Genomic DNA, 24161 nt, shown 5'->3' on the forward strand with positions numbered 1-24161 from the left:
AGGTTACTTTTTTACATAATGGTTTACATACAAATGAGAAAGACGTGGCCTTCTCCAACATCCACTGGTGTTAACAAATAAAGAGAACTTCACATTTTCTTAATCAAACGGTATAAACTTTTGTTTCATTATTATACATATCTCAATCTATATGGGTCGCTTTAATAAGGTGAACCATGCTATTCCCCACACTATTATAACATACTTTACTCTTAAATGGGAACTTTACCCATCCTGTTAATCATCAGAAATATTAAATCCAGCTCAGGGAATCTGCACTATTTGTTATTTAAGTGTATACGTGACTCGAATAGTTTTTAAATGAAGGACATACTTTTCAAAAGTAACAACGAAACTAAAGATAATACACTGAAAAGACTACTTAAGACCCATGTTCTAAAACGCGACTGTAGAAGACGATTACGCGCCGCTGCAACGCTGATCGGAAGGCATAATGAAAGTAGTTTATTACTGGAACCCTATTCCAAACGAAAGTAGCATTACTTACTGGAACTAGTAGTTTTTTAGTAATGGTAATTAACAATTAGAAAGTCAATTATGAAGCTTTGGAGGTGTTACTCTTTTCTTTCTAACATAATGTCATGCGTTCGTACTTAGTTTTATCTCAAGGTTTTTGTAGAGCACTTCACATTTAGAAATGAAAAGATCATATATGGTTTAATGAGTCACGCTAATTTCACTTGAAAACTTATTCTCTTTAGTAGAAAAGTGGCAAGTATGATTATATAGCACTGAGAGTGATTAAAGAGGAAGCAAAGTGATTAGACACAAAAACCACTATCATCAAGAGAATAGCTGGTCCAGCTATTAGTGTAAGATACCGGTACAACTGTGACACCATTCCTTTCTTGATGTTACTCAAACCTCAAAACTTTCTTATTCATCATTTTTATCTTACAAAAATATATGCTAGCCTATTACTACTTCCAATATTCCAATTGTCTTCTACCTGAACTATTTATGAGCCAATATATAGTTTCATCAAATGGGTATAAACTATATATTCTTTTTAATTTGGATAAATAGTTTAGGTGGAAGACAATTGAAATATTGTAAGTAGTAAATGCAGAGTATTGCTGTTCCATATTCAGCTAAATTAAGGCAAAAAAATATAAACGAAGCAGCGGATCCGAGAAGAATATCAACAGAGATGCTAAGAGGACACTGAAGAACACTCTCATCATGGCTTCCCTGCTTTTCCTGTTTTTTTCTCTCTTTTTTTTTTGAATTAAATGTTAAATTGAATTCAAAAGAAAAAAACATTTACAATCTTTTTTTGAGTTCTCTGTTTCTGATCAAATTTGAAATACAGCAAAAATATAAAAAACTTCTCGTGAACTTCAAACTCTTCTTACACTTCAACCCTTCAAACCTTCCAACTCTTCTTCATCTCCTAGCACTCACTCCTACTAGGAGCCAGCTCTCACTCCTACTGGTTTTAATCAGCCCTCATTCCTACTGATCACACTCAGCTCTCACTCCTACTGATCTCAATACCTCCAGTGTTACTTCCTAGACAAGAAAGCACAGACTCAACAGGTGCTAAACCAGTACTCCATCCCTGTTGCATAATCTTTGTCGCCCTTTCTTTGTATCACAGTGAAGATGTTTCTAATGTTTTTATCTAATCTTCTTATCAACACCTCAGCAGGAGATGGATCTTCTCCATACCTCCTTTTATTCCTCTCCCTCCATACAGTATGCACCACTGCTTGAAACATATACCTCACTGTGAAAATATCTATCTTCCTACCATTTCCTTCTTTCGAAATCATTCTTATAAGATCATCCCTCCTTAGTTTTTTCTCTTTTTTTGCCTGTTTGTGTGGCAAAAAACCTCGACACACGTTAGAAGAATCATACCAAAAATAAACGGAGTTTTGTAAATGTCTGGATTGTGATTCACGCTGAGAATCGGATAAGAAAAAGAAGAAGAAAACAGTTGGTCTTGTTACAAACATTCTAGTCAAGAGAGAAGGTTTCAAAACTGAATATGGAAACAGAGACTGAGACAGAGCACTAATGTTACAAAGAAAGTAAATAATCCATGAGTAGTGCATTTTAATCTATGTAAACAAGTCGGAACATTACAAAACTGAGAGTCTGAGACTAATAGAGAACACTAATGTTTCAAACAGAACAACAATATACAATCAAATACATGGTTGTAATGTCAGCTAAAAACACCTATAATATGAAGACACTAAAACACTAGGCTATCTCGGACCGGAGAGTCTCACGGCCGATAGATAGTTCTCACTATTACAATCCGACGGTCCAGACGATGTACCACCACCTTCCTCACTGATCGACTTACAAAAGCTCGAGTAAAGCCTCGAGCCCAAAGTGGAAGAAGACGGAGGCTGAACCACGTGAAAAACTCCTTCGAGCATCTGAACAACTTTGCTCATCGACGGTCTCAAATGCATATCTTCTTGTATACACCAAAGCGCAGTCTTCATCGCTCTCTGAACTCTCTCATCGTCCACATCAACATTCTTCATCTTCCCATCAACAATCTCCAAAAGCTTCCCTTCTTCCATCATCTTGAAAGCGTAAGACGGAAAGTGACACTTCTCCGATGACTCTGACGGATCATAGTTCTTCCTTCCTCCTATCAGCTCCAGCAACACCATCCCGTAGCTGTACACATCGCTCTTCTCCGATATCGCGTAGTTTGTGATCCACTCAGGAGCTAAATACCCTCTAGTCCCACGCATCGTTGTGAACACATGGCTCTGCTCTCGTGTCATGAGCTTAGCTAGTCCAAAATCAGACACCTTAGCGTTGAAGTTATCGTCCAACAAGATGTTCTCTGGTTTAATATCACAATGGATGATCCTTGCGTCGCAATCCTCATGTAGATAAGCTAACCCTTTCGCTGTACCAACCGCTATATTGAACCTTGTGTCCCAATCCAACAGTATATCACCATCTCTTCTCCTGAATATCCATTTCTCTAACGAACCTTTCGCTAAGAACTCGTACACGAGAAGCCTGTGAGCTCCTTCTGCGCAGAACCCTCTAAGCCGCACCAGATGCAGATGATGAATGCTTCCGATGATACTAACCTCAGCTCTGAACTCTTTCTTCCCCTGACCTATTCCTTCAAGCTTCTTCACCGCTAAACGCGAACCATCGGGTAAACTCCCTTCGTAGACCGAACCAAACCCTCCTTGACCTAACTTGACGGAGAAGTTATTAGTCGCTGACTGAAGATCTTTATAAGTAAACCTAATAGGCATCCCCGATAGATTCTCCAAGAAGTTATCTTCCTCTGAGCTATGTTCTTCATCACCATCCAAAAGCGTTTTCGTTCTCGTCCTCCTATGAATCCGAAACGCCACGAAGATCAAACAACCTATGATGAAAACCGTCGCCAAGACGATAATCACTATATACGGGAAGTGTTTCCCACCGTCTTCTTCTCCGTTATCTCCACCTCCCAAACCGTTAGCAGCCACCTTGATGTAAGAGACGTAACCAGAGCCTCCGCTTCCAGAGGCTTTAAAGCTCCCAATCCAATCAAACAAGAAGCAGTCACCAGAACTGTTATGAAAGAACAAACCGAGGCACGAGCAGTTGCTGTTGCAGAACTCTTTACATCTATCGAGATTTGTTTTCTTGGAGAAGGGAGAAGCAAACCCTAGCGCGAAGTAGTCGACACCGTCTCCAGCGTTTACAAGTTGAATTGTGTCATTGTCTTTCTTATCACAAAGAGAAGTATCGATCCCGGATTTGCAATCAGACCGAACTCTTGATAAACCGGAGACACATCCACACACTTTGCTACCGGAGCACACGTAGTAAGACCCGCAAGGCTCGGGCGTCGCGCACTGATCACTCGGGATTTTAGTGGAAGAATCAGCAGCAGAGACACCGCTCCCGAGATTCGAGAACGTGATCACACCGTTGTTTCCTAAAACCGCGATCCAAGTAGCGTTATCATCTCTATTATCCGAATACACAAACTGCCATAACAGAGCTTGTTTCTCATCGAAGAACCTCCACGAGTTCCCGAGGAGAGAGGACGAAGTCACTACACCGTCTTTTTCGATGATCCTTCCTCTATCATTCCCCATGGACCAGTACACTTGCGGAGTCTCCAAGCTGTCCACGGATAAAACCATATCTCCTGATTTGATCTCGAGAGCGTAAGTGACGTTGCTAGAAGAAGAAGGGTTGCTGGTGAGCTTCATGCCTTGTTTAAAACCCTGGTTCGTGATCAGAGTATCCGTAGGATGATCGAAGCTCTCCCAGATCGAGGCTCCGTCGCCGGAGACGACCACGAGGTTCCCGGAGTCGCGGAGCTCGATTCTCGAGGCGTTTTTGCCTGAATTGTCCAGTTTCCAGACCTCGGATCCTCCTTCTGTACGGAGCAGGACTGTTCCGTTGTTGTCGAACTGGAGATTGTCGGAGTTCGAAACAGGGGAAGCTCTGTTCGCGGACCAGATGAGTCTCGAGCTGGGTTGGTGGAGGATGCTGAGCGTGAAGAGAGTGACGGAATCTGGGGTGGTTACGAATCCGAAACCGAAGGCTGAGCTGTTGGATTCGAGGAAGATACCGTTGTTGTTGATGTAGTTCATCTGAGATCCTTCGAAACCTGGAGAGATGCTGCCGGTGTAGGGTACACCGCCGTGTAGAGGATGAGGGAAGAGAAACAGACATGTTGTTAAGAAGGCGATGAAGAACCTTCTCATGGCTAAAAGCCCAGAATTTTAACACACTGAAACCTTTTTTTTTTAATAAAGATGGAAACTTTTTTTTTGTGTGGGGATCAAGTCAATGGATCTGAGAAACAAACAAAAGAAAGATTCCTAAAAGATGCAAACAGACAAATCTCAGAGCTCTGTCAGGTGAACGGTCTGCATCTGTAGATGGAAACTGACTCTTCCTAGATTCATCGCAAAACCCGAGAAGTTGAAGGAGGTTCCAGAGGAATAATCGAATCAGATCAAACAGAGGAACAACTTAGAAAGTTTCAAACTTTCCCGACGAATTCAGACCGGAATTCTGTTTGGGGTTAGAAAGTTCCAAACTTTCCGACGAGTTTCAGAACTGGGTCGGTCGGAAGCAGAAATGTTTGGATTATTTTGAAAGGGGTTGGAGAACTCTGGGTTTGTGTGTGTGTTTGCCTATCTGTCTCACATTCAATGAAAGTTTGAATTGGGTCTATGATAATAGAGGAAGGCGACAACTGGGGGGATTAATTGAAACAGAGAGAAGGTTGTGTAAGAGTGTCTTAATCAATAAAAAACCTGTCTGAGCCGTTTCCTTTAAATCCGTTTCCTTTTTATCCTTCTCCCTCTTATGACCGTCGTCACAGACTATTTTGGACAGATCCGACCACTTGGGTGGGTCTCTCTTTTTAACCAAACATGTTCTTAAATTTTTCCAGACCCTTTTTGACTTTTCAAAGAGGACAGGTCTAATTGATGGTGTAGTAAAGGATTTGTAGATAAATTTGCACCGTACAGATTACATTTATGTTCGGAAAAGAAAGTGCATTTTTACTGGAAAAAATGTGGAATGAATAAAAGTCGACGACAAAAAAAAAAAAAAATGTGGAATGAAAGACTATTCTTTTGTTGTTAAGTTTGTAGAATATTTGAAAATCTAAACAACACTTGAATTTGCTTAAAATTATGTATGTATCAAACTTGAATTTGGGTTTATAATTGTTTTTTTTTACTTGTAAATGTAAAATCATGGGGAATTCATAAATTCAACATCAAATGAAAGAAAGGAAAATAAAATAATGTGCGCCTAAATTCGAATTCCTATTATGTTTTCATTGTTTTGGCCAGGGCTGTTCAATATGGTAAAACCGAACCGTACCGAACCGAACCGAACCGAAATAGACAATGTGGTTTGGATTTGGTATATACCATACAAATCGAATGGATGTAATTTTCTAAAAACCGTAGGATTTGGATATGGTTTGGTATATAACCGATAAAACCGAATAAACCGAATAAAACCGATCAAAAATAGAAACATGTAAATATGTATATATTTTATAACAACGTATGAAAATCATAAGTTAATTTGTTTGCTAATAACTATTACCATATTTTTATACTAATAAAGAAGTCATGATTTGTAAAACATTTGAAGTATAATTAAATACAATTCATTGCAACCGATGCTTCTTATTTTTTTAGTTTTCTTTTTGATCTTTTTGCTTTATTTTAGCATTAAATAAATTGAAATAAAGATTATAAATTTGATGGACAACAATTAGTAGAAATTTTTCACAATTTTTTTTAATCTATAAATGAACAGAGATTCGTGTTCAATCGAAGAAACATGAATTTGATGAACGCTAAATATGGAAGAATAGAAAACAATTCTTTAGTGGTTCTTGCTTCTGTTTGTTTTTAGCTTTTTACTTTTATTCAAAATTCTAAGCTTTGATTTTAATTCTAAATTTGATTATTTTATTAGATGGTATAAGCGTTTTTTATTTTTTTGTTCTTTTATTTAAACATATAATATTTTTTAATAAATGAATGTGTTGACAACATGACTTTAAAATTCATATAATATGATCACAAAATAAAGAATTATGTTTTTTGGTATAAAACCGAATAAACCGAAAACCGACAGTATATAAACCGAACCGAACCGAAGTAAATATGGATTTAGAATGGTAGTTGTATTTTACTAACCGAAATACCGAAAAACCGAAAAAACCGAACCGAAACCGAACCGATATCCGGATTGAACACCCCTAGTTTTGGCGAAAAGAACATGAGCTATGGGCTAATTATAATAAATTTATGGGGCTATAGAAAAGTTACAAAAGTAATTTAGGTATTTATTTAGTTGTAAAGCCTGTCTTTTTGTAAAACACGTATAGATTTAAAATTTATATAAATGGTATTTCTTCTATTTTATATTTTAAGTAGTTTAAAAAAAATTATTTATTTTAAAATATAAATATTTTTCATATCTCTAGATAATTTTTATTTTATTTATATATTGTGATCAAACAAATAATATAAATATTCATGATTAGTAACCAGTGCAAAAAGGAGAAAATTAATTTAAATGAATCAAACTGATAGCACTTGTATTTTATAAGGATCAACAAAGCTTTTAGATTTTATGCGATAATTATATGTAATTTTTTTTCACAAAATTTCACATGGGTCATTTGATCCACATGCTTTTTTAACTCCACCGCTAGTATTAACTATATCAAATTTGCATATCGAATATTATTTTTTTAAACAATATTTTTTTAGTTTATATGCATTCAACTTTTTCGACATCAACGAAAACTACCTATGCAATGAAATAGAAAAAAAAACAACAATCAATTGGACCATCCATCTCTCTTTTTCTCTTTTTCATAATTTTGATTATCTCATAATGACATATTGTTATCTAACCAACTCTTTAAGAAAATGAAACTAGATAACTATTTCTTTCTTCACGGATAACTAGTCATTCCGACTAACACCCCCTTGATCATGTGGAATTCAGAGATGGATCAGCCAGCGTCAAAACGTGAGTTTTGCGTGTGTAGTTTGAATGCACGTCTAATTCGTCTTTTCCTGCCTTTACTGCTTTACCGTGAAAAGTGAAACTATGTTTTAACTTTGTCAACAAATAACACCAAACCTCACAAAGTCTTCCCATGAACTATTAAAAACAGAATATTACTCACAAAAACGTAGAGATTAAGAAGGAAAAAGAAACTATGAATCGGATTGGAAAAGAACACAAAGAGGGACGTGGGGAAGTGTGAAAAATAGATTGAGGTGTTTGTTTGATTGTTAAGGTAAGACTGAGTACGGAAGCCACAGCTGTCAGCAGACCGAACTCCCCGTGTACTTTCTTACTTTTCATCAATCCAATGTCTGGTAAATGTCGAAATCCCCAATAGACCCCTGCTTGATGAAATGGACCAAAACCAAATTACTCCTTTTTCACTACCGACGTGGTGTTTGGTTTGACTTCATGGTTCGATCTTTAAAGCAGATTCATCAACCCTTCTTTTTCAACAGCTAAACGTTATTCTTGAATCGAACAGTATGATTAATACTATTCTTAATGTCAATTTTCATTAGTTAACTGTTAGGCGACACAGGCTAATCGATATGTTTTTACCTCCCCATACCATTTAAAAATCTCGGTGATTTATCGTTGTTGCTATTCTGTAAACCAAGTCAATCATGTGAAAGCTTTGACATGTGATTAGTTTCTTTGTTGATAATTTGATATATATGCTAGAGTAGCTACATAAGTATTCAACTCTTGATTCAGCGGATCCTCCAGAGAGGCCTCCAGAGAGGGCAAATATAATAAGAGTACAGTTTTCATTAAAACGTTACATCATATTAATTGCTCAAATGAAATGTAGTTGGGGAGTTAGCTTTGGTTTTAATGACCCGCAATCATCTACTCCCATTCAAATCCCCAAGTTATAAATTATTCTGAAATGAGTTGGCGAATCGCCAAGCGTATTATACCTAGGCCTAATTATACCTCCATGGTATTTCAATACTACTAATGAAAAATGACAAGCATTAAATTATAAACCCCCAAAATAATTGGGAAAAATAATAAACAGCTACGCAATAGTAATGGATCATAGTGATACAAGTCGATGTGGCCTAAACAGTGACAGCACCATAGGTCTTTTTAAGTAAACCATAAATGCAACTTCCTCAAACATGCATCTTCCACTATTTTTATATATACATAATTATGTATGTCTACTGGATATGTACTATTGTCATCTGCATTTATAAATATCCATTATCAATATATGTCATAGTATTTTATCAAAAAAAATAATACTTATATTCTTTTTCCCTGAAGTCCTTTAATTCCAGTTCTATAAGTTATTTTACTTATGAGCCTTATCTTTATAAATGTTTTTCCCTTTCTTAGAGATTTCAAATGTACATATGTTAATGCTCCTATAACTTATCGAATTTAATCTATTAACTAGATAACGGGGGTGATTGGTTGAGTTGTAAGAAGTGATTTTACCTTTAATTTTTGTCTACAATCCTAAATATCATCAATCATACTTTATATCTAATCTATTAAAACTAAAGTACAAATAGTATTTAACCCTAAGTTTTCCACAAAAATTACATCATAATGCCATTGTTCTTAAAAACACAGCCGTTTTACTTATTACTAATCAGTGAAATTAGAAAATTGTACCAAAGCATAACAAACCCATCTAATTACAATCGCTAAGTAAATATTGAATTAACCCAAAATAGATACATTCCTAGATACACGATGAATCTGTTGACCAAAATATTAACTAATTTGCCGAAGATATTGATAATATGTAAACAATATTGTGTCTTTCCAAATTAAAACCCACAAAATAAATCATATTATTAAAGTAGTTACCTAAATATTGACAACCAGTTTAAAATAAAATCGGTATGCCATAATTAGGAAACCACAAATTGATAAGATATAACTAGATTGGCGTGATACAGAATCCTTTCCCTCTAGAATTAAAACGTGTTACCAAAGCTATATTCACACATTTATTTTTGAAATCAATATTCTAATTTATATGCCCTGTAAAGACATCTCCAACCCTACTTCATTTTCTACTTCAAACATCATTTTGGAGTAAAATCTCCTCAAACCCCACTCTATTTCCAACTTCAAAATGGAGTAATGACTAGGGTTACTCCATTTATGGAGTAATCTTACACATTACTCCATTTTGAAGTTGAACTTTTTTTATTTATGAAATGGTCTTTTAAATATTTAATATTCTTATTTTTTATTTAAATAATATTTTAAAATGATACACCAACATAAGTTATTTCATTATTTAATAATTTGACATAAAATACATAACATAATTAAATAACAAAAATAATATTAAATAAATGATTTAAATATCCGATTTCAAAAAAAATATTCGATTTAAGAATATCAAAGATAAAGAAACTCATTTTTCATTACGAAATGCATTAATCGATCATTTGTGGGGAAATATTCTAATGCTTATTATTGAACCAACTTATACATTATGTTTTATTCTATTTTTATGATTTTTTGTACCTTTTAATAATAAATGTTTAATTTAAATAAATTATATTTTTAAGTATTTTTGCAAACATAAAATAGTTGGGGTTAATTAGTAAACTTTTATAAGTATAAGATACTATTAAAAATTATTAACTATTTTTGGAGTAAAAAATGGAGTAATACATTGAAGTAAAACATCACTCCATTTTGGAGTTGCACCACTTTGAAGTAAAATTTGGAGTAATACATTAGAGATGCTCTAATCACGCCAAAATCTAGCCTAATTAATATCGTATATCGAAGCATATATAGACATACCTATCTTCCTTCTTTTTTTTTTTTGGTAAAATGTTAAATTTATACCATTTTCGATTTTTGCTATCTTCCTTCTTTTCAACGTATTTACAAAGCAACTAAAAAAATGGCCATGGTAAACAACCAAAGCTATGTCCATATTGACAAACAATACGAAAAGTAAAGTACCGAAGCTGCAGTTATGGTGGTCATAGACTTCTCAACAGCCATTGGTGCAAGTGTTGTCTCCACAGCTGAGGAATGTGTTGGTTCCAGTTCTATAGTTCCACCTTTTTTTGGAGTCATAAAATCATTAAGGACTTCAACATAAATTCACTGTTAAAATAGGATATTATGAACACACTGTCACGGAAACAAGGAGGAAAGATAACAAACATATACAAAATACATTGAGAGACACCGACACAGAAAATTTTGGAGAAGTAATAAAAAGTTGTTACTTTTTAGTTTTTACTAAACTTTTCCAGGGGTAATTAGTTGGCCTAAAGAAAATTGAGGACAATACTAATATGGACCACATTAATGTACATTTGGGTAAATGATTTAAGAATTATATTGTATATCCCATTTAAGAAAATAGACATATAAACTTTTTTTATATAAAACAAAGTAAATATTTCTATATTTTCTTCACCATTTAATGGTTGTTGTTTTCTGTAGTAAAAATAAAAACCCAAACAGAAATATATCTTATATTAAATAAATCAATATTTACTAAATATTGTGTTATATAATTTATTTTAATCACATATAGATATTTATAGGATACAATATTAAATAAAATAGAAACAATTAATAATAATTCATATAAAACTAATGTTTAAAATTAAAATTTTCATTATTTTGTTACATATTAAAATAAATAAACAAATAACAAGTGGTTGATATCTGATTAATAGAATTTCATAGAAAACAAACTGTAGAGGTTATAATAGTTATAAAAATGCACAAGTAAAAAAATATTTCAAAATAATATTATGTACAAATAAAAAATAATTGTCCTAATTAACTAATAGTATTGTTTCATTTCTGAAAAAAATCAAAACATAAAAGCAATTTTTAAAACTGTACAGAATCATTTAAATAAATGTCGTGTCATTTGAATATTATAAATTTCAGCATCATGTTTGAGCCGGATCACTTTTGGTTCCAGATGGTTTGTAGCAACTTAAAAATATAAAAATAAATTTTGAGTTTAAAATTTTCAGTAAATAATTTTATATTAAAAATCCAAAACCCGCACGGACGCGCGGATCAGAATCTAGTTGGTTTTTAAAGTTACAACCAAAAAAATAAAGTTACAGCAAAGAAATAATAAAAATGGCTTTAAAAACCTTATTTTCTAAAGCTCTATCATTTTAGTTGTAACAAATTTTAAAATTACATTCTTTAAAGCTAAATCAAAATATTCTACAGACTAAAATCTAAAATAAATTTTTTACAGTTACAGCTTGACCAATCACCTCCAACGTCCGTATGTGTATGAGAACATAACAAATTAAAAAGCAATGTCTAAATGCTAACTATAACTCTCAAAGCAAAAATGTTGTAGATGTTCGTAAAAATACTCCCTCCGTCGTTTCAGAAAGAGTGAGGAAAGGCCGAGGAAATACGTCTATACCTCCTTTGTCTAAATGACACTTAATGTAAAACAAAAAGAGTATTACATTGTGAAATAAACAAGACTTTTCGTAAAGTAAGAGTATGTGAACACAATGCTACTTTATCAAAATGGAGATTAATTTGTCTTATTACATAAATCAAAAGAGACTCTGGGTTCACGTATTTTATTTGCCTTTCCACAGAAAAAGAGCTGGCATAAAGATCTTAATGGAAATAAGAAGAATAAGATGCTTTTTAATGTTTGATATCATTTGTTAATCACGCAATTAGGTGGTTTGTAAGAAACTAAATCTTGTCCGTGGTACGTCAACGTGACATATCGCTCGCCTCATTTTGGTATTTTCTTTCTTTCTTACAGACAGCTCATACGAATTAAATTTAATCATGATATGTTGGTTAAAAAAAAGAATAATTTCACGATATCGTACGTATTATCAAAACATGTTTTAATTTCTTTTTTTTTTTTGCTTAAAACATGTTTTAATTTCAACATGTTTGATTCCAATTTCCACCTATTCTTCTTTCAAAAAAACTATATATTCTTTCGGTTTTGTAATTATTCATCGATCTTTTTTGTTAAAGTTTTATGACAAAGGAATGCATGGAGAACCAGAAGTTGGTCCCCTTTTATCAAGACTAAAGAGTAGTCACATAAAATATGTCTTTTTGGGTCAACAATTTAAATTTAAAGCAGTAACAATTGTATGGTCTGATGGTCTCATTATAGTGGTTAAAAATATCTGCGTTTTAGGTATTCTCAGGGTTTAATCCGCTAGCACCCGATGTAAAAGAAGAAAAAAACATAAGAATCTTATATGTTGTTTAATAAACAATAACAACGTAGCTCTTTCATGCGCACATATGTTTCATGTATCCAAATATATATATCATATGTTTGCATATCATGATTTTACAGACACATACAATAATACGTATGTAGGCATGTGCGTTAACAAGAATCCGCAAATCTTATCTTAAGAAATCACATATAAAATATATATAATTTTTATCTTGCATATCGGTATAGTTAGTCATGTCTCATCCACTACAATCATACCAATGATCACATTTGATATCATCACGATTCATGAACGTGAAAGACGTCAAGTTATAACTGAGATTTCTCTCTACTTTTTGTTTTATAAAGTAGTACTATAATACATAGTAATTGATCAATAATGAGTCGCTTAATTCCAAGAAAAATAATAATTAAAATCAATGAAAACTGGACATTTCCTGTCAAACCAATACGTAGAGAGTCAATTGGTCACCAATTTAAGTAATTTAAACCCACTTGGATCAACTTTTAGGTAGGACATAAATTATACTGGACAAGGTTATCTAATATAATAATGGACAAGGTTGGGCAATGAGTAGGAAAAGCATCACTCAAAATCCAATGAGAAATTACTTTTGTGAGGAGATTAATAGATTAGAAAAAGCTTAACCTTTTTTTTAATCTTACTTTGCCATGTTTTCAATAATGGGCTGCTTGGAAAAATGCCGATATAAAGAAGTCTTGAGATCAAAGATTCGTATTAGGTAAAGTTTAAAATTGACGAGGTCTTCCAAGCTGTCAATAAATTAGTTGAATTACGCTTCTGAAATTGAAATCGGTAAAATGGTTTTACGTGGGAGATCAGATATATTGCCTTTATTCTATGTTATAATATGTGCAAGTGCAAGTGAAAAAATCAAAATATATATTCGTATAGACACAAGAGATTTGGTTGTTGAGACTTTTTTTTTGCATCTGAGATTTTCTTCTTAGATTCATATTCAAGTCTGCATGTAGCGCTTCATGAGCTTTCTTTAAGTGTGTGCCGCTCAACAGGCCCGTCTCAAATAATATATGGACCCTGGGCTAAAAAGTACTTTCCCATACAGATTTTTTTTTCAAAAAATATTGGACCCTAATTTGGGCTAGAAAAAGTTGAAAATTGTAGTGGACCCTGTGCCAATGCACCTCCAGCACATGCCTAGAGACGGGCCTGCCGCTCAAGTCTAACTCAAACTGTCAAACATGAAGCAGTAGCATATACATGGGAATCAAATAATTTAAAGCTTGGAATCTTTTTTGTTTAGTTTCCCTAACCGGTTTCACTAGAACAATTAGCAAATAATTTGTGGTGAATAGTTACCATATAGGTCTCATATTCGAAGAGTGAAAGGCTTGGTACTAGTCTTGTATAATGCAACGTAAAAAAGAAGAAGTTAATTTAGCCCAATGAGAATGGTCGGACTATTAAATCGGCGCACGCTGAGTTCAAAACTGGCCCATAAAAAGCCCGTATAACACAAGAGTCTGCCGAGAAGCGACGTTAACTGAAGCAAGCAAGCTCCTGTCACAACTTTTTCATCACAAGATCTTGTGATTGGTAGATCTTACGAATATTTTTTGTATCTATTGTGAAGCTACATATGTAGGCTCGATATTTTTTTTCGAAATCATGGTATTAAAAAAAGGGAAATCGGCCAAAAAAAACACTGAACTTTGCAGGAATTGCCAAAACAAACCTGGACATATTGGCTGGCCAAAAAAACACTGAACTTACTTTGACTTTTTTGGTTTATTAAGGACGTTACGATTGACTTTCCAGATTAGCACACCGTTAACCGGGTTAACAGATAATTAAGATGACGTTAATTTTGGGTGTTAAATCATACGACGTCGTTTTGTCTCTTTGTCTGATTAAAAAAAAATATTTAAAATATGAGCTTCCATCGGGTATCGAACCTGTGTACTCGAGTTAAATTGAACGGGTTTTTACCACTGAGCTAGTGGACTTTACAATAGATTGACAAACAACATTCTTTATATTGGCTTTAATCCAAGTTAAATGAATCAAAAAGAAACGACGTCCTTTTCTCCTCATAAACCCTAAATTCCCAAATCATAAAATCGATTCTCCATTGACGAACAGAGCTCGATTCTCTTCCATTTCTTTCTTAAGAAGCTCGATTCTCTTCCATTTCTTCGAGTGTCAGACGATGAGTTCGGGTTGTGAGGATTCGTCGGTGAATACGATGGGTATTCGTGGTATCCCAGAGCAATGCGGATGTGGTCGAAGAACTGGAATTTACACATCAAAAACGAAGGAAAATCCAGGAAGAACTTTCTTTAGATGCCCAACGTCTCGAAATGTAAGTGTTTAATTGTTTGTGTTTCTGTAACCTTGTTGTGTTCTGAAATGTAAAGCTTCAATGTTTAGGTAGTGAGAAATTGTCTGACAATAGATTGTGTTCATGATTTGTGTCCAGGATCACTTGTACAAATGGGTAGATGAAGCTGTCTACGAAGAGGTTCACGATGCATTGCCTAAAGTTGATTGCTTTGCATCGGATTTGAGGAAGCTCAAAATGGAGATCGACAACCTCAAAAATGTGGAGGAACAGCTGAAAGAAGATGTCAAGAAGGCTAGCAATGAAGTTAAGAAGCTGAATGTGATCATCAAAGTGGGTTTTCTAGTGGCATCAGTTTCATGTATTGTGTTCATCATGAGAAAATAAGCACTAGGAATGGGTTGTCTTTGAAATGAGTTGTCTTTGAATATGTCTTGTGTTTGATTTGTGTGTTTGTGTAATTCTAATGGTTTCAAGACTCTTTATGTTATGGTTAATGTAAGACTTGTTTACTTCTTGATCATCAACACAGCAAAACAGAACAAAATAAGTAAAAGAAAAAGATAACATCACACAACCATCATCATTGTTTAAGAAAACAGCAAAGAGAGAGACAATATCACACAACCATCATCATTGTTTAAGAAAACAGCTAAACAAAAGAAAAAGAAGTACATCATCCATCATACAACAAAACATAAATCCGAGAGAGACAACATCACACAACAAACAAAAGAGTAGTTCTAAAAGAACCATCTTCCCCACGCTCCAGTCTGTGATGCTTGGGTAGATTGAGGAACTTCCCATCGTGATGCTTCAGTTTGTGAGGAGTGAGCTTGGGAAGCTTGTGATGAGTGAGGTTGTGAGGATTGAGCTTGGGAGGTTTGAGCTTGTGACTCTTCAAAATGTAGTCCCTGTATCATCCCAAATGAATTGTCAATAACCTCAAAAAATCTCAGAAACATTACCAATAGCTACAAAACTAAGAACCTTACCTGATATTTCCTTGGTCTGCCTCTTGGTTTCTTAGGTGAGCTCGGGACAAAAGCCTTCCGACATGTATTCTTGTAGTGCCCTTCTTCTTTGCAATTAGAGCATGTCATTACCCTGTTCGCACGGCTCAGCTTGGTAGTAGACACTGTCTCATTGGTTCCCTTCTTTCGATCATGGTTTTTAGGCCTACCAGGCTTGCCATTTCGATTAGGTGGTGGAATCACACCTAATCTATTGGTCTGAGGCCACTCTATCATCCCATTTAAAGGACTGATCCCATAACTGTAGGTTTCACACCACTGGTTTGTTGTGTAGCAAGGAGCAACAAACTCAGAAAGCTTCCTTTTCGCACCAAGGATGACCTTAGCAGCATGGATGCATGGAATACCATTCATTTGCCAGCTTCGACATGCACAAGTCTCCCTCTCCAAACTCACAACATACGTCTGATCTTGGTCCTCCACCTCAGTCTCTGGCCCAATTGCCCAACGCAGTGTACACTCTTTAGACTTCTCCTCAACCCTGGCTAACTCTTTCTGTGTCTTCTCCGTGAACCTAGTCTTCCTGGCCGTAGCCATCTTAGACCTTAAGTAGTTCCTAGTCATACATTGGCGCCTTATCTCCTCTAACATGTCGAGCAGAGGCTTCTTCCTAGCTTCCCTGATGGTCTTGTTGAAGGACTCACACAAGTTGTTCAGATTATCATTGCAGTTGGAGCCTATCTTGAAGAAAGCTCTAGACCAAGTCGCTGGCTTTGTCTTAACCAGAGATGCATGTGCGCCTGGATCATATCTCTTAAGCTCATCCATGTTGTAGTTGAACATACCAGGAGTGTAACACCTTGCAATGTACCAGAAGAACTTCTGTAACCTTAGATCTTTTCCACCTTTCCTCCAGTTCTCGTAAATATGGCGACAACACTGCCTATGCTCAGCTTCTGGAAGGAGGTTATGAACTGCCTTCACTAGTCCCTACAGAAACACAAGAATCACAAAAAAGAATCAGAAAATATAAGAATCACAAGAATCACAAAAATATAAGAATCACAAGAATCACAAAAAATAATCAGAAACTCGTTTACCTTTTGTTTGTCAGACATTACAACAAAGCCTTTCCCAAGTTCCAATCCCAAATCCATGGCCAAATGCTGCACAAACCAATCCCAGTTTGTATCATTTTCTATCTCCACTACAGCCCAAGCAATAGGGACAATCCTATTGTCTCCATCTCTTCCAACCGCAGCCAACAACTGTCCCTTGATGTCCCACTTCAGAAAAGCTCCGTCTAAGCCAATAACTGGCCTACAAGTCTTCTTCCATGATTCCTTTTGTGCTTGGAAACACATGTAGAGCCTGTAGAACCTCTGCTTGCTTCCAACTATGGCTCCTGGTATGGTCTCAATGTCCATGGTGGATCCAGGATTGCTCCTGAAGATCTCTGCTTGGTAATCCCAGATTTTATCAAAATGCTCCTCATGGGTCTTTCTCCTTTCTCTCATCAATTTCGTCTTGGCCTTAATGCATGAGTTTTCTTTGACTTCCATCTTATACTCCCTCAAGATCTTCGCCTGTATCTCCTTTGCTGTGATCTTCGGATTCAGCCTTAACCGCTCAGCAAATAAACTTGCAATTGCTGACCTCTTAAGTATCCTTGAGTGCCCTGTCTTCTCAGACCTATGGTCATTGACGTATGTCTTTACCATCAATTTCTGCTTCCTCCTATCATAAGAACAGTACACCATCCAAGGACATGGAGACTCATCGTCTCTCATCTCAGCAGCACATTTTGCACCCATCTTCAAGCTGCTGGATCGGTAGAATTTGATGTTGTATCTGGTTTTGAGGGTATACCTGAGACAAGTATGTTTGAAGTCCTCAGCATCTGAAAATACTTTGCCAAGCAGAAGTAGTTCCTCTGGATCAATGTCTGCTCTGTAAGCTTCCGCAGGTATCATCTCCTCTTCATTCTCATCATCTGAAGACATCGGATCAGAGATTTTATCTTCATCCCAAGCATAATCATCCCCTTCGTCTTCATCAACTTCACAGTCATCATTTCTTGCTTCCTCACCAAAATGAAGACCCAAATCTCCGCAGTTTCCTTCTTCGATGCCAGCAAAACCATCATCTTCTTCTACATCAAGCCTACCATCTTCTAATGCTAACCTACCATCTTCTAATGCTAGCGTACCATCATCACCTATATCTCCAAATTCCTCTTCTTCACTTCGAGGATTCAGCTCTTTTGTCTCCTTCTGTGGACATTCTTCTCTGTCATCAACATCATCAACATCATCATCTCTCGTCTTCGAGTTTCGAGTTGACCCACCAGTAACCTTCTGCTTCTTCATTTGTCTAGGAGACGGAGTAGAACCACCATATGGTGTCCCACGCCTTGTAACCTTCTCCGGAGATGCCACAGGCGACCCATATGGTGTCCCACGCCTCGTAACCTTCTCTGGAGATGCCACCATCGTCTTCGCTTCAACTCTTTTACTCTTCCTCGATCTCCCCGGCGATGACTGACTCACAGAGGCACCGCGATTTCCACCTTCCTTCGCCGATTTCTTTGGTTCAGAGACACTCCCTTCACCCTTCTTCGACGGCTGAACCACTTCTTCACTCTCATTCTTCTTCGACTGAACCGCTTCTTCGCTCCCGTACTCGAAATTTCTCATCCCTCCAAAGATCGTTACCGTTTTTTCCGTTCCTTGTGAACTTCGTCCTTGCCATCCACAAGAAATCCCCAAATCGATTTGGGTTCTGAGAAATTAGGGTTACGCGTTTTGTTTTAACTGAGTCATCCACATCTTTTGAACAATAAAAATAAACATGTAGAGTAATCTTCCGAGAAGTCCACTAGCTTAGTGGCAAATAACCCCTTTCCAGAAACACGAGTGCCTGAGTTCGAATCCCACAACCAACATCCTTTTAATTAAATAAAACGACGTCGTCTTGGGTTTTCGTCTTAAACAAAACATCCAGATCTTTTAATCAATAAAGAAAAATAAGTAGAGTAATATTTCGAAAAGTCCACCAGCTCAGTGGCAAAAACATCTACCTGGAACCCCGAGTGCATGGGTTCGAGCCCAACCAAAAACCATTTTCATTAAGTTAAACGACGTCGTTTTGAGATTTTGTCTTCACAAAGATCTTGATGAAAACAACGTCATTTCGTTAAACGGCAATAATTAACAGTGAGCTAACATTGTCTTAACTCTCTGTTAACGGTGTGTTAATTTGGAAAGTCAATCGTAATTTTGTTAATATACTGAAAAAATCAATGATAGTTCAGTGTTTTTTTGGCGAGGCTCGAGTATAGGTTTGTTTTGGCAATTCCTGCAAAGTTCAGTGTTTTTTTGGTCGATTTCTCATTAAAATAAAAAGTACATGAAGTTTGATGATACAAAGATTAATGAACTAGCAAAAAGAAGACGAAGACTACTACTACTACTCTCTCTCTCTTACTCCATTTACATATCTAAAGAAAACTAGAGGAACTAAAATAGCTAAACTAATTAAGAAACATCCTCTAATACAAGACTCGTTATCTTACTCTCAGTTTTCAGCTTTGGTTGTTGTTGTAGGAACAGCTGCTTATCTTACTCCGTTTTTGACTAGGAGTTGTGATATCTCCAAGAGGTCCTAAGCGCAGAGACAGATCACACCCACCAAAGGTAATCCCATTTGTTGCATCAGGTCTGCTGCTCTTGTTGGACTTGCACGAGTCACCGAAATTGTTAGAGCTTGGCAAAGAAGGAACGGGGAAGGAATAACATAAAGGGTAGGTTGAGTACTTGGAGTCAGGGCATCTCTCGACGACACGCTTCTCTTGAACGTCGCTGCTGCGAAAAGTCATAACCGGAAGATTCCTTGGACCAAAGTTGTTGTTGTTCGGTTTCATGAAGACTTGGTATTGCCGCGACAAAACGTTGTCCAAGTTAGTCGAGTCTTGGCTAAGGTAGCATCTAGGGTTTATGTTCCGTTGGCTTCTTGAAGCTCTCCTTGGCGTGCAACCCAAGTGTAACGCAGCTACAGAAGCATAAAGAACAAAGACTTTGCTCGTTGATATGAGCCTAGAAGAAGAATCCAGAGAATGATAATAGGACAGTTTTAGAGATTTTATACCTTCAATACAAGGCTGAATAAACTCCCCTGTTTCAGTGGTCTCGTCGAGTCTGATTATGGTGTTAATGGCGTCGTTGGTACGGTCTAAAAGGGTATTCATGTCCATATACTCAGCCTAACAATGAAGTAAATCAAATAATATAGTCAAGACTCAACTAATTTGGACAGTTTACTTAATCAAGTCTATATACAGTGACATTGTGAAATGGAGCAGAACATCACAAGACTGTATCAATCTCACTGTTCAATGAACTACTTCTCTGTTCCACAATAACTGAAGCGATATTACTGTTGATGAACAGTATTTTAAATTTTGAGATTAATTTTTTTTTTTTGAAAGAGTTAATTGTTATAAAGAAAGAAAAGAACCTCAGAATTGGCTTTGGAGTACATGATTTCTTCAGCTCTCAGGACAACAACAGGGAGCTTCTCTTGCCATTCGTTGTTCTTCTTGGTGGATTGGCTGTGAATCTCACAAACAATCCTACAAAAAAAGAAAAGTTTCATAGAACAATTGAGCTGAAGAAAACAGAGAGAAGACACATGCACACATCTATTACACTAATACACAGTGTGAGAAAAGAAGATGACCTGAAAATCTCTTGGATGAGCAAACCCCTCATGGGTTGGTGTCTGTCACTATGCCAAGCTCTTCTGATGCATTCGTACGGTCGTGGCCCTGGCCTCGGCATCTTCTCTCCCACCACTTTCTTTAGCTCCCCTGAGAGAGAGAAAGAGAGAGAAAGAGAGAGAAAAGACAAAGTCAGATTGTTTCGCTTCCCCCCCCCCCCTCCTTTCACTACTCAACTCAATAATATCAAAGTGGGAGAGAGAAAGACTGTCTTGTCAGTTGGTCCGGTTCGGTTCATTCCGGTTTACTCCACTTATTATGATTTTTATGGTCCGGCCTACTCTCTATAGTCTATAGACTCTATACTCTATAGGGTTGCAGTCCAATTAACTTTTTTTTTATAGATTATCTCCTTTTCCACAATAATAATAAAACCAGAGAATTCACCAACATTATATGCTAGTAACTAACCAACATTATATGTTAGTACATTGACCATATCTTAGTGCTACTTCTAAATATGATCTACATCTGCACTAATGCTTATAAATGTAAAGCTTTATTTCAACTGGGTAATTGGGAAGACTAAAAACATTAGATACACAGCGATTTTAATTCAGTATTTGTTTGATCAAAAATAAAAATTCACTATTGCAAAACATTTTACGTCTTTTATGGAAATTCAATCCTAACAAATCGCTTTCATTCTTGATTATGATGCAATACACTTCGAAGCTTTCGCTATAACTACTTTCTCAATGGAAAAGTAAACTAAAAAGAGTAACCAGTACATATCTATCCATAAAGAAACTTTACGAGTTTAATTGTTTAGTTGAAGTAAAAAGCATTGCTTTCGTACCACCTCGAACCTTTCGCTATAGTTTAATCTCTGACACTGAAACAACTCACGATGACGACAAAAGATATAAAATTTCTGAATTGACAACCACAAAACAAAATAAGATCTCTGAGCTCACCAAAATATAAATAAAGCTCAGTCAATATTCATTGATGAAGACCCAAACTGAAATCACTCACGTCGCCGTTATTGGAAGCAAGGCCCAATAAGTTAGATTTAAAGGCCCAAGTATGATGCATGCCGGGAACGTGGATACACAGTATGGTATCCAGCAAAGCTCTGTTTGCGTTCGAGATGAAAAATGTTTCCTAATACACGTATCGATTACGAAAATCCATGCAGCCACGTGAGTTCATTTAGAGAGTACTAATACTAACCAACGGTTTCTATCGCACCACGTGGAAGACTATGAACATAATCGAATATTTATGACTACTTTTTTTTGAATAACTCTAATCAACGAATAAGCTCGTATACAATCAACGAATAACCAGTATTAGGTTGACCAAACATGAATTACTCGTAAGAGAATTAGTGGCAAAAGAAAAACTAAGAACGTTATGTAAAAGCATATTAAATGAGATATTGGAAAAACAATAATCTTTCTTTATATAGTTGCCATTCAATTGAATTGAATATTTCCTTTTAACTTGTACTCAAAACTAAATATAATTTCTTACTATAAGATAATACTCTATTGATGAACATCCCGCTCTCACTGTAGAGATATGCTGTCTCCAACGTCGTTTACTCTCTTCTGCGTTTTACTTCTCTGTCTTCCAGTTGCCTTCATCTTCACCGTCCAACGAGAATTCACCGCCGTAGTCTCGCCGGAGTTCGGCTTCGGCTCTCTGTCCCTCTTCTCTCTCTACTCACGAAATGCACACGACGCTTCTTCTCCCGTGGTTCGATTCCGACAGCCGATTCCCAAGGACGACGAACAGCTTCTCGCACTCGCTTCCCGGGTCAACCCGAACCAGCCTTCTCCCGGGTCGATCCGGAAGCTTGCTTTCATGTTCCTAACGACGTCGCCTCTTCCTTTCGCGCCATTATGGGAAACGTTCTTCAACGGAAGCAGCAGCAAGGAGCTATACAACGTCTACGTCCACGCGGATCCGACCCGTGATTACGACCCGCCCTTCTCCGGCGTGTTCGAGAGTCGAGTCGTTCACTCGAAGCACTCGGAACGGAACACACCCACTCTCGCCGCGGCAGCGCGTCGGCTAATAGCTCACGCGCTTCTCGACGATCCGCAGAACTACATGTTCGCTCTCTTCTCTCCATCTTGCGTGCCCATTCGCTCTTTTGACTTCACCTACGAGACTCTGGTCACGTCTCGCCGGAGCTTCATCGAGATACTCAAAGACGAGCCGTTGCAGTTCGAAAGATGGGCCGCCCGCGGGCCCCTCGCGATGCTTCCTGAGGTGAGGTTCGATGATTTTCGGATCGGGTCTCAGTTCTGGGTTCTGAAACGGAGGCACGCGAATGTTGTGGCGCGTGATCGACGTGTATGGGAGAAGTTTAACAGAACGTGTTTGTGGAAAGGCTCGTGTTTTCCTGAAGAAAATTACTTTCCGACACTTCTTAACATGAGGGACCCGCGTGGGTGTGTTCCCGCCACGCTCACTCACGTGGACTGGACCATTAACGACGGAGGCCACCCGCGGATGTACGAGGCAGAAGAAGTGGTGCCTGAGCTGATCTTGCGGCTGAGGAACACTAGACCGAGATACGGTGACGATGGAATCAACGGTTCGGATTGGTCAGTGGTTGAGCGGAGTGATCCGTTTCTTTTCGCTAGGAAGTTTTCTCCTGAAGCTCTTGGGCCTTTGATGGGTATGGCTAGAACTGTGTTGTTCAATGACTCGGCCTGTGCTACGTGAATGGTGCTCTGATGCTATTGTTGTAAATGTAGAAGTAGTTTTATATTTGTTTAACAAAGTAGAAAAAAAAAAATAGTGTAATTTAGTGGTAGCTGGGAAAAAAACCTAGTCTATCATTGTGTACTTTCAATGTGTGCGAGTCAAACTTCAGTCTCATCCTCATAAATTTGCAACTGAAATTAAGGATCAGCAAATCAATTTACCTCACAATCACTCACCAGTTTGGTGGAAAGAAAATGAGCACATATATATACATTTGTCAGAGTTCCTAAAAAACTTGGGTTGATCTTGAGTACATGTCAAATGAGATTAAGCAATTCACAATTTTTAAACTTAAGTTCAACAATTTTTTAGCTTTGTTGAGAGAATAAAATCCAGACAAGATGTAATGAATGAATGCATTAAGCTTCATGTTCTTCATTAAGATTCTTCTTCTGTTGAGCAAGTGGTAATGAAATGATCCATGTTTAGAACACAGCTAGTTCCAAGTATTGCCAATTTGTTGATCTAGTGGCTTTAGTTGCTGGTTTGTTTTAGTTTTTAGATTATATTTATTTGCATTTGTCTCATTCACCATTGAAAAAGAGTTGTTTATTTAGCAGGGAAACTGATATAAAAGAGAA

The 24161-nt window shown here is 36.6% G+C and overlaps 3 protein-coding genes and 1 pseudogene across 4 annotated transcripts; 2 read left to right on the forward strand and 2 right to left on the reverse strand.

The window, feature by feature from the left end:
- Positions 1 to 2125: 2125 nt before the first annotated feature.
- On the reverse strand, positions 2126 to 5294 carry LOC130508248 (G-type lectin S-receptor-like serine/threonine-protein kinase SD2-5). The gene has a single exon (XM_057003622.1). It carries the CDS (start codon positions 4719 to 4721, stop codon positions 2238 to 2240), a length of 2484 nt encoding a protein of 827 aa, XP_056859602.1. The 5' UTR covers positions 4722 to 5294; the 3' UTR covers positions 2126 to 2237.
- Positions 5295 to 10465: 5171 nt separating this feature from the next.
- On the forward strand, positions 10466 to 15617 carry LOC108808248 (uncharacterized protein At1g43920, Chloroplastic-like; annotated as a pseudogene).
- Positions 15618 to 19441: 3824 nt separating this feature from the next.
- LOC130508780 (uncharacterized) lies at positions 19442 to 21019 on the reverse strand. Of its 2 annotated transcripts, XM_057004449.1 has the most exons (5): positions 20817 to 21019; positions 20595 to 20709; positions 20226 to 20340; positions 19895 to 20129; positions 19675 to 19815 (listed from the first exon to the last, which is right to left on the reverse strand). In XM_057004449.1, the coding sequence occupies exons 1-5, from the start codon at positions 20915 to 20917 to the stop codon at positions 19743 to 19745; spliced, it is 639 nt and encodes a 212-aa protein (XP_056860429.1). In that variant the 5' UTR covers positions 20918 to 21019; the 3' UTR covers positions 19675 to 19742. The 2 variants fall into 2 exon arrangements, with proteins under 2 accessions (XP_056860428.1, XP_056860429.1); XM_057004448.1 differs by having other exon boundaries at positions 19442 to 20129.
- A 1364-nt stretch (positions 21020 to 22383) lies between these two features.
- On the forward strand, positions 22384 to 23601 carry LOC108839571 (glycosyltransferase BC10-like). The gene has a single exon (XM_018612323.2). It carries the CDS (start codon positions 22384 to 22386, stop codon positions 23536 to 23538), a length of 1155 nt encoding a protein of 384 aa, XP_018467825.1. The 3' UTR covers positions 23539 to 23601.
- Positions 23602 to 24161: the final 560 nt, after the last annotated feature.

Source organism: Raphanus sativus, chromosome 2, assembly GCF_000801105.2.
Source record: "Raphanus sativus cultivar WK10039 chromosome 2, ASM80110v3, whole genome shotgun sequence".
Lineage (NCBI taxonomy): Eukaryota > Viridiplantae > Streptophyta > Magnoliopsida > Brassicales > Brassicaceae > Raphanus > Raphanus sativus.

Excerpts from the sequence above, each read along its gene's own strand:
- LOC130508248 (XM_057003622.1), bottom strand. The coding sequence starts at position 4,721 with ATGAGAAGGTTCTTCATCGCCTTCTTAACAACATGTCTGTTTCTCTTC.
- LOC130508780 (XM_057004448.1), bottom strand. The coding sequence starts at position 20,917 with ATGCCGAGGCCAGGGCCACGACCGTACGAATGCATCAGAAGAGCTTGG. Across the intron at positions 20,710-20,816 it reads CTCATCCAAGAGATTTTCAG|GATTGTTTGTGAGATTCACA; the intron begins GTCATCTTCTTT and ends CTTTTTTTGTAG. Across the intron at positions 20,341-20,594 it reads ACTCCAAAGCCAATTCTGAG|GCTGAGTATATGGACATGAA; the intron begins GTTCTTTTCTTT and ends CTTCATTGTTAG.
- LOC108839571 (XM_018612323.2), top strand. The coding sequence starts at position 22,384 with ATGCTGTCTCCAACGTCGTTTACTCTCTTCTGCGTTTTACTTCTCTGT.